At 41.7% G+C, this 14071-nt stretch overlaps 1 protein-coding gene across 4 annotated transcripts in view; it reads left to right on the top strand.

Moving 5' to 3' along the window:
- The window catches only part of SCFD2 (sec1 family domain containing 2), a 270684-nt gene that overhangs the window by 137520 nt on the left and 119093 nt on the right, over positions 1 to 14071 (top strand). For 2 of the 4 annotated variants that reach the window (XM_017889338.1, XM_017889337.1), the window contains exon 1: positions 6625 to 6791. The exons of 1 other annotated variant lie outside the window; for it this stretch is intronic. In XM_017889338.1, the coding sequence (XP_017744827.1) occupies positions 6782 to 6791 (10 nt within the window). In that variant the 5' untranslated portion in view covers positions 6625 to 6781. Of the gene's footprint in view, positions 1 to 6044; positions 6253 to 6624; positions 6792 to 14071 lie in introns of those variants that run through there. One more of the 4 variants, XM_017889336.1, reaches the window with a different exon arrangement.

Raw genomic sequence — 14071 nt, 5'->3', positions numbered from 1 at the left:
GCCTAAAACCTGGTTTTCAAAATTACTTATTCCCAATGAAAATCCCCAGATTTGTCTTCCCAGAACCTTTTCCTCTCCCTAAAATCAATGTCTGTTTCAGCCTCCAATTCATAGTATATTATGTGCTTGTTTATCCTCTAGAGAGGATGAAATAATAATGTTGTGAAGGCATCAAGGAATTAAATTCCAGGCCACAGATTGTCAGTGACAATTCACTGCAGACCAAACTTGTAACCCAGATAAAGAAGCTTGAAGCATTTCACAGTGAGGTGTCTTCCAGCTTTGACCTCCTGGTTAGGTGTTCTTGTTACAGTTTAGAAATGCAGCTGGTTTCTATTTGAAAGGAGAAGGATGGAATTATTTAAGGAGCCAGTGCCTCTCATAGGCGAAGTCAGCTTTGCTGAAATGTACACAACACACTACAAGGAACCTTAAAAACAAACTTCCATTTCACTTAGCTGTAGCACAGGAAATTGTTTCTGGCTTGTTTTTGTTGTGAACAGAGAGAACATTGCATATTAAAAATTCCCTGTTGTTGTTTAATATTTGCTCAGTAGTGTCCTGGTTCCTAATCAAGTCCTTCTTCTCACTAAATCATGTCAACTCTGTCACTGTTTTGATTGGAAGCATGAATTGTAACACTGAAAATCTCTCAGGACAGTAAACCTCTGCAGCTGTGGAAGGCTGGAGCTATTTACTGGTATTATTAAAGGAACCTGAATGACTTCTTTGGGGGGGAAAAAAGCAAAGATGCAGTGAAATTCATAAGGTGCACAGAGATTTAGGATGAAGGTTTTATTATGAGCACAGCCTCATAATAATATCCTCGTAGAAATAATACAGAATAGTAACAATTGTTTTGTGAATTGGCAAACATAATATTCTGATGTCTGCCTTTTCTAGGGGGAAAATAAAGTCCAAATGTGAAATATGAAATCAGACATAGCTAGTGCTTTGGAACAGTGTTTGAACTAGATGGTTTTTCAAGGTATGCTATAGAAACAAATGTCACCTTTATTTCCTGGAAGCATTTTCAAGAGTTTGCCATTGGCCTTTTAAGGCATGAATTTTCTGGAACAAAAGAGGTACAGAAATTTTAAATTGTCACCATTCTAAGTACATGACTGATTAGACTACCTGCTGCTGTATTTGGGATCTGAGGAACGTACTGAGAGTATTTAGACATATGTTGAAGAGGCTGGACCTCCCCAAAATGGGAAAAGAAGCAAAAGGAACGAAAACTTTCACTTGAGAGAGGTGACCAATACCACACCTAAGATGTTTCTCTTCCAGAATGTTTCTTTGTTCACTTGTTCATTCCTTTATTCAATGATTTATTCATTTCAGAAAAGTTTATGGAGTATTTACTGTGAGCCCAAAACTGTGCCAGGTACTGGGAGGTCTAGTTTAAAGACAGCTTGCCCACAAGGACGGGGATTTCTGCCAAGAATGTTCTGTCCTCATTGCTATAGTGTAAGAAGCAGCTGGATTCCCAAGTCAGCCTTGACATTCAGCAGAACTCAGCGTGTCTACATCTAAAAGCACAAACCTGTTGGCTAGACTGTTCTTGTAATTGCCAGCATATTTACTATTGTGTAAAAGTCATTTGTTTTGAATATAAATTTTTGTCATATCTTGAAGAAGCGGTACAAAGCCCTAAGAAACAGTTCATAGAAAATAGTTTTAAGTAATTTGAAGAAAGTACCTGTAAATGTAGAGTAATTGTGAAGCTGTCAGGAATAAACAAGGTCTTGTAAAGCTATAGAAATGTATTGAATGTTTTTTTTGAGGCCAGAGCAAGATAATAACTAAGAAAGAAACTTCTAAAACATCAACTCCGCAAAACAAATGTAAGACTTTTGAGGACTCAGTTATCATGTGGGAGGCTGGATGCTCTGGAGCATGTGAGGTAGGATAAGATGGTCTCTAATCTAATCTCAGAGAGGAAATGAAATATAAGCCCTTGACTTAGAAGGTGATGTGCTCCAAGCTCTCAGTGCAGCCCGAGAAAGTATAGTGAGCACAGAGCTCCGGCAGGCCAGTGGGCCAGTGAAATGCAAGGGGTTTTGGGAAAGCTGCAGGAAACCAGACTGAGGGTGTTTAAAGGGCCATCCACATTCCCACCTGGAATGTGTGTGCTGCTTCCAAATTTATTCCTCCAGAAAGATAGCTTCAAATTGGACAGGGTTCTGAGAAATGCAATTAAAATGATAAAGGGAAGCAGGGGGTGATATTGGGAGAGCACAGATGCCATAACAGGAAAAAACCAAGAAGGTTAGGATTCTTCAGTCTGTAGAAATGGAGGTTGAGACTGTGTGTGTCTATAAATGGAGGTTATATATAAGGTCAGCACTAAGTCTCAGAATTACAAGAACCAAGGGAAAGCCATAATCATTTGTGAAGGCTTGAGCAAGGCATGTCACTTCGTTCGACTCCAGTTTCTTCTTTTGTAATCCAGATTCCAGAATATGTTCAGCAGCACATCTATCCTGCAAGATGCTTGCTAAAAAAAGGTTTTCTTTAGCCAAGTAAGTTTGAAAATCTCTGCATACCATGTGTTCTTCCAGTAGATTCTCCATTTACGTTTGATATTAAAAAATCTCAAAAGATCATTCTTAAGGAAAACTTATTTAACTTTGTGGATCTCAACCAGTATTTACCAAACTCATTTGACCATGTAATCCTCTGTTCATTTAGTGCCTATGAGGACTTCGGAAAATGCTTCTGGGAAGATGGAACTCTAATATTATTAAGATCCCTGGAAGGAAGTTAATCCATGACAGAGGAAGTGCTACCAACACTGTGAAATTTATTACTTCTCGAGCCAGTCAATACTGGATGAAAATAATAAAGGGGCTGATAGTGAGAGAGGACTAATAGCTTGCAAGTAGCAGGAATTTACAGTCATTTATGGAAGATGGCGAGTTTGTCAAAAGTAGTTGGGAGGTGTGGCTGACCATCCAAAGGAAAGCCATTTAGAGTCCCCACAGTGCTTTTAGAGCGGTTGTTAAGACCCACATCTCCACATCAGGGTTTAGATTGTTCTATCGGGATTACACATCTCTTCTGCACCATCAAAAGGGAAAAATACGTAGAAGAAACTCATTTAAGTTTTGGCTGAATCAAGCAGATCGTTCTGCCTGATAGTGAGATTATAGATAATTGGAAAGTACTTCTCTTGAACTTTGAGGCCAGTCACATTCTATTAAGTTTCAGTTCATGCCCATTAAAACAATGTCAGCTGGATTCTATAGCTTTTCTCTGAAAACCTGGCTAAGGATTCAAGTTCAACAGTTTTGTAGACTTGTGCTTTTTTTTTCCTCTAGAAACCTTTCATTATTTTGAAGAGTGTTTCATACGTGCACCTCTCCATTCCCTGACCCTGGCTGACTTTTTACCCTTTCTCTTTCCCACCTCACTGAGCAAGTTTACATAGGTACAATGTCCTTCCTACATTGTAAAATGTTTTGTTGTTGTTGTTGTTGTTGTTATTTATTGGACATTAGGGAGAGCAAATGAATATGATATGTTTAAAAACTAAGTCTCAGAATAGTTTTCTTTCTCTCCAGCACATTTTAGTTTCTTCTCCTTTTGCTTCATCTTTCTCATTGTGCTCATTATTCTGCCTTCTTCACACTTCTCCATGATGCTCTGTGCCAGGGTGGGGAGGGAGAGGGGAAGGGAGGGTGTCATTCTACATGGACTGCACCCATGGGCTCTCTTGCCCTGTGGTTTCTGGCTGGGATTGGCTAATGCAGAGGCCTCAGCTATAAGTTTTAGGAGGAGAATGAGACCACCCTGTCCGTGGAGCTCTTTTCTCTATATTCTAGTGCTTCCTTTCTGGGCTCCTTGGGCCTACGCGTGGCCCTGGACTACTAGTCCTCCACTCATTAGCTTCCTTTAACCTTGCCCACATGTTTGTACATAGTCCTTTTATTCAACTCTCCTCAAATTACCTAGTTTCAGTGAGTCATCTCTTTCCTGCAGAGACTTTGACTGATATACCCACCTTCCTGGAACCCTCTCCTTTTTGCTCTCCAGCCAGGAACATCATTCATTAGAGCCCAGCTTATGTTCATCTTGTTAAGGAAGGCTCTCTGTTCAGCATGAAGCGTTTCTTAAGATCTCCCAGCTCTTACAGTCTGCCACACTCATAAGCACTTAAAAATGCTCTCTCATATACTGACTTAAATGTACTAAGACCATTGCTCCTCGTGCTTATAAATGATGTTTCATAGATATGTAGGGAGGGTGGCTAGTGAGTAGAGGTTGCCAATTGGCAGCCTGACTTTTGGCAGACAAATAGTGTTATCAAACTTTTATAGAGTACTTCCAGGTGCTGTTAAGCCACACTTAGAGTTGAATACTATTATTACCTCCATTTTACAGGTGCAGATGCTGACACATAGAGAAGTGAGGCAGATTGCCCCAGAACATACCTATAATAAGTGCTCGAGCTAGGATTTGAACCTAGGCAGTCTAGCTCCAGAATCCATGCTCTTAACTCTGTACTAAGCTACCTCTCACGGTGCTTTTAAATTTCAAATTAACAATTGCCATTAAAAATTCATCTCTTTCCTTCCTTCCTTCCTTCCTTCTTCCTTCCCTCCCTCCCTCCCTCCCTCTCTCCCTCCTTCTTTCCTTCCTTCCTTCCTTCCTTCCTTCCTTCCTTCCTTCCTTCCTTCCTTCTTTCTTTCTTTCTTTCTTTCTTTCTTTCTTTCTTTCTTAAGGTCTTACTCTGTTGCCAAGGCTACAGTACAGTGGCACAATCATCGGTCACTGTAACCTTAAACTCCCGGCCTTAAGCAATCCTCCCACCTCAGGCTTCTGAGTGGCTGGGACTACAGGCACGTACCACTATGCCCAACTGATTTTTAATTTTTTTTGTAGAGACAGGATCTCATTACGTTGTCCAGGTTGGTCTCAAACTCCTGGCCTCAGGCAATCCTCCCACCTCGGCCTCCCAAAGTGCTAGGATTATAGGCGTGAGCCACCATGCCCAGCCCTTATTTCATTTTAAAACCTGCATTTCTGGTGTCTCTTGAAAAAAATGGAAGATCTGGCTGTTCGGACCCATGGGCCACAGCAACAGTTGGCCAGAGCAAGCAGGAGCTACCCTGTTCAGGTGGGGTCCATGCCCTTCACTTGTGAGGGCCTCTACCCAGCCTGTTCCTGAATCCGTGCTCCTTCCTGACTTCCAGAGGCCTTGAGTCTGGGAGCTCTGCATGAAAATGATTTTTACATGTGGTCTTTGGAAACCACTTGCATGCCTTTTGTCATTTCCCACATGAGCTTCTGTTTTCCCAGCTAGATTAGGTTTAGGGAGGACAGTCTATATTTTAACCTTGCCTCGACAACTAGAACAGAACAGGTTATATTCAATAAAAACCTGTGAATTTGAAGAAAACAACCTGCTTCAGTTAACTAAGTAAGCTATTCATAACTTAGGTAACTCATCAAGGACAGGAGAGGCATCCTTATTCTCGGACTGGAGTTAATCCCTTCAAGCAGTTTGCTTCTAAAGCCAAACAAGTAAAATTTCTGGGTATTCCTGAAGCCTAGCTGTTGTTGGCAATGTTGCCCCTATTTTTGGTGAAAGGTGAATATCTACTTCACCTCCAGGTCCAATGGTGTGCAGTTTGTAGGAGAGAAAACAACTGCTGCTTCAGGGAGCTATGGGAGAGGGGAGAGCCAATTTTAGGTAGAGCAAGGTGAAGGGAAGTTTCAAAGAAGTTGAGAACATAGAGGCTTTTGATGGTGATGGACATGAGTCCCAGAAGGCACAGTGATTGGGGGCTGGGCAAGGGGAAATGGAGGCAGAGCAGGAATTTGCAGAGCCCATATTGGGAACAGGGGTGATGAGGAATGACTGAGACCCTCTGGTGACAGATGTACAAAGGGATGCAGGACATGCTGGTGACAGTCCTGATGGTTCCCAAAGCAGATTGCGGTCATGAGGCAGTGAGGGTTGAAGGAGAGGCAGGAGTGGGGGAGGGAGAGGTTCTGCCAGGAATACACACAGTGCTGGGTCCCCCTCCTTCCTCTTTTCTCCTGGAGTGTGGAGTGGAGTGCGTAACACTCAGTAGGGCTTATTAAAGGGCAAGTTCTCCAGTTAGTACAATGAAGTATGTGGCAGAAAGCCCTGTTGATGAGTGATGGCTTTACTTTTGTGAATGCACACTCAAGGTAGAAGGGTTCAGCAGAATATGGATGTTATTCTAAAGCACAACTATGAAGCATGCTTCAGTCAGGGTAAGAGCATATAATCCTTTTTTTTAAATGTGATACTCTTTGTGTCTCTCTGATTGAATGTTTTATTGTTCCATCTTATTATAGCTTGACCCTTCTTTAAGGGGCCAAAGGACTTCAGGAAATAGATACAAATTTAAGAAAATGAATCATCTTTCCCAAAACAGCAGTCTGTTTTAATGGAATAATCAGGCTTACTTACTGATGAAGGAACATGAAGATCTTATAGTGCTTATAGCTGTCTCTTTAGTTTAATGTATGAGGAGAGGGAAACCTCACAAACTTCTCCTTATGAAAAAGTGGAAGTGGTTGAGGGTGCAGAATTGGCCAAGACTTGGGGCTCTTGTTCTTTGCTGAGCAGGGTCAGATGCCTGACCTCCGGGAGTCAAGCCAGGGGCTTTCCTGTCAGCAGAGATCAGCAGTGGTGGGTTACTGCTGTTTACTCCCCTTACAACTTTATGGAAAAGTACAGAATTTACAGCTCTCTCCAACATCTGTTACCTTGGTCTCTATCGACTTGGGGAGTGGAGTCATGACCAAAGGTAAGAATAGCCGGGCACAATGGCTCACACCTATAATCCCAACACTTTGAGGGGGCCAACAATGAGTGAATCACTTAAGGTCAGGAGTTCGAGACCGGCCTGGCCAACATAGTGAAACCCCATCTCTACTAAAAATACAAAAATTATCCGGGTGTGGTGACACATGCCTGTAGTCCCAGCTGCTGGAGAGGCTGAGGCAGGAGAATTACTAAACCCAGAAGGCAGAGGTTGAAGTGAGCCAAGATCACCCCACTAGTGGCACTCCAGCCTGGGCGACAGAGCGAGACTCTGTCTCATAAAGAAGAATAGAAATTCTTGTTTGTCCTGAGAGCAGTGAGGTTTCATGGGTGCTGGGGGAATGGATAGTTTACCCCTAAAAATACCCCCAACCCGAAGCAGTTTCCCTGACTGTCTTCCTTACTTCCAGTGGTGTGCCACCTGTCTTCAAGTTCAAGGTGTCAGGGTGGGGATTTGCCACAGGAAGTTTCTAGAATGCCTCTGACAGTATATGCAGGTGTCGAGCCCTCTCACTACCTAACCTCCTTTGGCCCATCTGTCCCTAGCCACACTTGGCATATAATCAATGCTTTCAAATTCTAGCTTTACCACTTACTACTTAGCTGTGTGACCTTGAGCAAGCTACTTAACATCTACATGCCTTAATTCCTTCCTCTGTCAAAAGGAATCATAATAGTACCTATCTCGTAGGGTCATTGTAGGAATTAAATGTAGTAAATGCCGGGCATGTGTAAAGGCTATCTGAATGTTAGCTATGGCACTTATTCTGATTACAATGGCAGTGGGTGTCTGGCCAGCCACCATATCACCTTTATGCAAGATAATTGCCTTTCTATTTCTCTGGTAAGCAGACATGGGTAATTGAAGTTGACCTACCATGGCCTCTGTGTGGCCCACATTTACGTTCCTTTCCATGCTCTTCAATCTTCTGGTTTTCCTGTAGCCGAGATACCCACTGAATTGGGCAGCTCTAGACTACAGCTATTCTGAATCAGGCCTCAGAGGTCTCCATCACTGACCACATATCGTGTGCATGTTGTTATTCAGTTTCCTTTTGTGGCTGAGGAATGGACACATAAGTACTGCTTCTTTTTATAGAAGGCTCTGACTAGCATATTTGCTGATTAAAAGGAAGGCCTCACAGAGCATTCATTTTGAAGAGCATAGTAATACTTAAGAACCAGGACTATTTCAGACATTTATTGCAAACTGTTTATTTCCTAAAATAAGGAGGGCATGCTTTTTGTTTGCATCCTCCTAATGAGTATTCCTCAGGGGTTTGAAAACTATTATTGTGCCCTTTTTGTCTTCCCCCACGTTTCAGCCTACCCATCTAAGAAGCATCTGACCAATGCTATCATGAAGGTTGCGATTTAACTTTGAAAGGAATCCTTTTCTATTGTCCTCCTTAGAGTTGTAGCAAGCTGCCTTCATTGACCAAATGTACATCATAACTTTTTATCATAGTTCGAATCCTATCACCTGTTTCTCTCTCCTCTGGGAGATACTCTTTGACCCCACCCCATTAAGTTCTTCCCCCTCTGTGCAATTTCCGTATAGGGACATAACTTTATCATTGTCCTTATCACTCTACTTTAACATTTAATGACAGTTTAATACTGCTTTCTATGTGCCAGGCACAGTGGTAGATTCTAAAAATCTAACTGCAAATAAAACTTGAAGACAGTGCTATCTAGTAGAACATTCTGTGAAGATGGCTATATCCTATATCTGCATTACCCAGTATGATAGCTGCTACCCATAGATGGCTATTGAGCACTTGAAATGTGGCTAGTGCAACAGAGGAACCAAATATGTAATTTTATTACTTTATATGTACATGTAAATAGCTACATGTGGCTGCTGATTACTGTATTGAACAGCACAGCTCTAGAACATAAGCCTGATGAGGACAGAGATCCCTGTCTTTTGTTTATCACTCTACTCCCAGGACCAAGAACAGTGTCTGCCATTTGGCATGAATAAAAGAAAGAAAAGAAGGACAAAAGGAAGGGAGAGAGTGAAAAAAGAGAGATGTGTGATCTGGTTTGGATCTGTGTCCCCACCCAAATCTCATGTTGAATTGTAATCTACAGTGTTGGTGGTGGGGCCTGATGGGAGGAGACTGGATCATGGGGGCAGAGTTCTTGTGATTGGGTTAGCACCATCCCCTCAGTGCTGTTCTCCTGATAGTGAGCAAGTGAATTGTCATGAGATCTGGTTATTTAAAAGAGTGTAGCACCTCCCACCTCTCTCTCTTCCTCCTGCTCCCACCATGTAAGACGTCTGCTCCCATTTTGTGTTCCGCCGTGAGTAAAAGCTCCTTGAGGTCTCCCTAGAAGCAGATTCCACCATGGTTCCTGTATAGCCTGCGGAACCATGAGTCAATTAAACCTCTTTTCCTTATAAATTGTCCAGGCTCAGATATTTCTTTATAGCAGTGTGAGAACAGACTAGTACAACAGGTCTCTGACCTTGTAGAGCTTAAATGTAGTAGAGACCCATTTGTTTACAGATCTTTAAGTTCCAGAAGACAGGGATTGTCTTTTCTTTGCCCATATCCTTATACCCATTGCCTAAAACTATATCAAGGCTCATAGGAGGGGCTCAAGAAATGTTAGTTGAGTTGAAACCAATGCTGAATAAATGCAAGATTGGTAGTGGTGGGGATAGTAATCCTAGTAGTGTTTGTTTTTAATAGGAAGAAAACTTAGCCTTCCCCAGTGATATTAAGCAAGGTCGCTGTTGTTAATAGGAGGAAGAAAAATACCCCCGCCCGGTGCTGCATATGAGACAAGCAATGTTGGTGCCGTCTGACGGTGGTATCTTCTCCAGGCCTTCTAAGTCTATCAAGCAAATCTGACTTCTCTGACGTATCCTCACCTCTTGCTCCCTGTTTGGCTTGGAAATCCTGCTACTTACCACTAAAATCCTTTATAAAGAGAAAGGGAGATAGTCATAATTATTTATTCTGCCTTTAAGCCCTGTCCCCATCATCCCCTTATTCGTGTGTTTCTCACAAGGGACCTCCCTCGGTGCCTCTCTCTGCTCTGATGCTTCCTTTTTTGAACCACATCATTCTGACCTTCCTCTTCCCTACTCCTTGACAACCATGCCAAGCTGTCAGATTATTACAGGACATCCTATAATTATTGAATAATTATTGAATAATTATTTATTATTCAGTAAACCACAAGATCACTTAATAGCACATAGTGGAAAAAATGTTGGCTTTGTAGGTAGACACCTTGGATTCAAGTCTTAGCTTTACAGCTTACTACTTAGATTAATTTGGGCCAATTATGTAAACTCTCAAACCCTCAGTGTCCTCATCTGTAAAATGGCATAATAATGCATCTCTTATAAATTTACTCTGAGGATTAAGTAATACGTTGTAGGTAAAGTATCTAGCATAATGCTTGGTGTGCAATAAATGTAAGCTTTCTTCTCTCCTTGAATATACCTATATATACATATTCCCAAACATATACATAGGAAATTAAAGTCAATTTTGAGTGTTCAAGTTTTAATTACACTTCACCCTTTTGTATTGTCCTATACACCTATTTCACTGTTAAAAGATTAAACTACTAAAATAGTAATCTTACTATCTACCTTTCATGTGGAAAACTAGTTTGTTCTAATTATTAATAAAGCTAAGCAGGGTCCCCATGCAACATAATTAGAAATTCCTTTTACAAGTAAATAAAAGCCAAATTTTTATATTTTTTGCATTGTGAATCAAGTAAACCACCTAATCAAGCCAAATAAACAAAGAGAAACAAAATAATGGAAAAACAATTAAGTAAAAGGCAAATCAGTAACACTAAAAGGAAAGTACTGTGCCTCCAGTGCAAATTCTTCAGTGTAATTAGGGTTAATTCCCATGCTGCTGTGCGCTCTCTTGACTGTCATGGTAGAAAGGACAACAATTTACAAATGTAAATTCTCACCGTAGAACTTCCCTTTATGGGAGACATCTTCAGTTCTCTGCAGCCACTGTATGCTCCCTCCCCAAAGACAACATGAGCACTCAACAGCCCTTCAGCAAACTTAGTTCTAAGGAGGCAGCTGCACTGTACTACATAACTGCAGTTAGCTTTGATTACTATATTGCAAAGTTATATTTGAGAAGTATCAAAATTGCTAGTGTTGTTTTACAAAGAAAGCAGCCAGTGTCATAGTGTTTACTCTAATCTAATTCATTGTTCTTGATTAATGACTTCAGTGCTAGAAGAATCCTAGATCCTTCTAGAGCAGGGGTCCCCAACTCCCAGGCCATGGACTGGTATAGGTCTGTGGCCTGTTAGGAACCAGGCTGTACAGCAGGAGGTGAGTGGTAGGCAAAGACCCTTTTTTACTGCCTGACCTCCGCCTCCTGTCAATCAACAAGCATATGTTGAGTGGTTGCTATGTTAGTGTAACAGGTCCTCAACAACTGGTTGCCCTTCCCATGAGGAACTCTTGCTTCTCTCTACTGGTACAAATCTACCAAACCTGTTCAAAGGATACCCACAGCAAGGACCAGGGACAGCAGGCTGGCCTGGAAGATAGGCCAAGACTCTGGGTGACATGATGCTTGGTGCTATGGCCTGGGAACTTTGGAACTCAGGACTCAGCTTATGGTTCCCCTGACTCCTCTGTACACAATCTGGCTGGATTTCTAACCTGTCCTCCAGTAGAATAGGTGCAAAGTCAGATGCCTCAAGGAGCCACACAGATAGTATAAACATGAATGGTGGATGGTTGGAGACTGTGTCCCATCTAAAGGGAGCAGCTCCAGCCACTTGTTGCTGACTTGGAATGTGGGCCGAATTTTGTAGTATCTAGTTTTCCAAGAGAAGCTGGAAGTCTCTATTTGTATATGAAATCTTTTGATTTTTAGATACAGGGAGCAAAATCTGTTTGGGGCCTCCAACAGAACTCAAGTATCTACTATCACCTGGCCACTTAATGGGTGTTCCAGGTACGAGGCTCTTCTGGCCTTTCTCAACCTGTGCTCTCCTCAGACTGGATACCAAAGGGAGCAAAGGCAGCACCCTGTGAAAGCACTTGACTTTGCAGTCACTGCCTCCCACAACATCCCATCATCCAGTCCCACTATTTAGTGAGCATCTGCTATGCCCCAGGCACTGTGCTGGGGGCTTGCTGGACAGGAGTGCAAAGATTAGGAAAATGCAGTCCCTGAGGAGCTCCCTGGCTTGTGTGGAGCACACAGGTAAATAAATAGACCGCAGGAGAAATGCCAACCCAAGGAGACTGCTCAGTGTCCCAGCAGCTCAGCGACTGCCGTCCTTCCCACTGCACAGAACAGCCCAGGAGGATCAGTGAGCACAACAAGGAACTCGTCTTTGACACCTCGTTGGACTCTCACAGTGACCTGACCTTGAACCGTGATGATCATAATGCAACAGGTGGTCTTCTCTTTTGGTGATTTCAAAAAAGTCGTGGTTTACCCAAAAACAATATTATAGAAGCAGGCATGAAATGTAAAGCTGATAGTCAAATGGATGAGAATGTCAAACAGTATTTAATAGGGGTTGGCAGGGGAAACATGACCGTTCGCACATTTTACCTTGATGCCCCTGCCCTCCACACATACCAGGTCCTGTCAGACACACAATCAGCTGGGTTGAATGTGAAATATCATAGTCCAATTTGTTTTACAAATTTTCATCAAGGCAAAACCAAAACAAAGAAAAATAAATGCCCCTCTCATGTTGAAACCTCCTACAGTTCCCTCTGATTTGTGTCACCTCCTTCCTGCCCCCAAGCATTTTAGTAACACACTACCTCTGGGCAAGAGGAACAGAACTGCAATCTGATGAGAGTTGTTAAATGGAATACAAATGAATTCATTCACAGTCTACTAATTTTGAGTAGACTCATCGTCATTCACACTGGTATTGGACTGAAGCCTCTTTTGTCCTGTGAAATTAGGGAGTCAAAGCAATTGATTGGTGTAAACAAGGTTTTAGGGTATAGGCAATCAGGGTGCTAATTATATGTAGTCCTTGTCAATCACTTAAAGCAGGTCCCCAGGGATTTTACTTGTCGACACCCTTGAAGGCTCATCTTATGTTCTTGAAAGAAATAATCATCCAATTCTTTAAAAGTCAACTCCATGTATTAACCCTTGTTGCTCATTCAAAATGCCCTCAAATTAAATTTCAAAGGGAAATAGTAGGAAACATACATTTGGCTGGATTTACTGAAAAGGATAAGGTGTGTTTTGCCCCAGATGAGGGTTTATTTTCATGGAAGTTTGTTCTCCAACCCTGTAGCTCAGGGACTGTTGGAATGGATCATAATACCCCAAAATGTGTTTTAGTCTAAACAGTATTTTAATGGCATACCATGTCATTATTGTTAATATTATCATTATTATTATTATTGATTATTACTCAAAAGTATTTCCTTTAGTATTTTGAAGCATCACTCTTGTTTTTCATTTTTGCAGAGTCAGGAGTAAATGCACAGTCCGTTTGTGAGTCTGTCGTTCATGTCAGCTGTGGTTGAGCATCAGTCTTCTTTTTGGGTGATCTTACCAAGAAGGAGTTCCTCCTGACTACGGAGAAGTGTGGCTCCACACCTACAATTGTTTCTCCAGCTGGAGCTAAAGGGGCTGGCATTAGCACAATTGAGATACTTCTTTTGAAATTAACTTTCCCTTTCATTTTCATGAATGTGGAAGTAATATATTCATATATATGAATAGGAAAGATTTAATCTCTTATCACTGAGGTACTCTGATGGCTGAATACACAGTTGGCCAAGGTACCTACAAGTTTCTCATGATGCAAAGCACCCATTCTTCTTTGAAGGAAAACTAGCCTTGCTTCCATTTCTTGTTGTTTGGTACTTACAGTATTTTATATCTCCTGTGAGGTCAGTGGCTATGTCTGTCTGACCTCACACTTCAGCCTTGCAGTGGCTGGCACATAGTAGGAACTTACTGAGTATCTGAGGGTTGATTGCTAAGATTTTACCCCTTCAGTGTTACGTGTTTTTATTATTACTATTATTATTATTATTATTATTATTATTATTATTATTATCATCCTCCCAGGCCTTGCCAATGACTGCGGCTTTCCTTGTGCACTAGTCTCAGTTTCACCACTAACTAGCAGGGTGACCTAGCCTAGAGAAATAATCTCTCTGAATCCTAACTTAACCATCTGTAAAATGAAGGGGTTGGGTTTCATCCACTCAAAAGTCCCTTGCATTTATACCAATATTCTACCAGGTATTTGAAAGAATTA

The sequence above is a fragment of the Rhinopithecus bieti genome, unplaced genomic scaffold (genome assembly GCF_001698545.2).
Source record: "Rhinopithecus bieti isolate Rb0 unplaced genomic scaffold, ASM169854v2 scaffold_19114, whole genome shotgun sequence".
Classification (NCBI taxonomy): Eukaryota; Metazoa; Chordata; class Mammalia; order Primates; family Cercopithecidae; genus Rhinopithecus; species Rhinopithecus bieti.
This window is presented reverse-complemented; position numbering and strand designations above follow the sequence as displayed.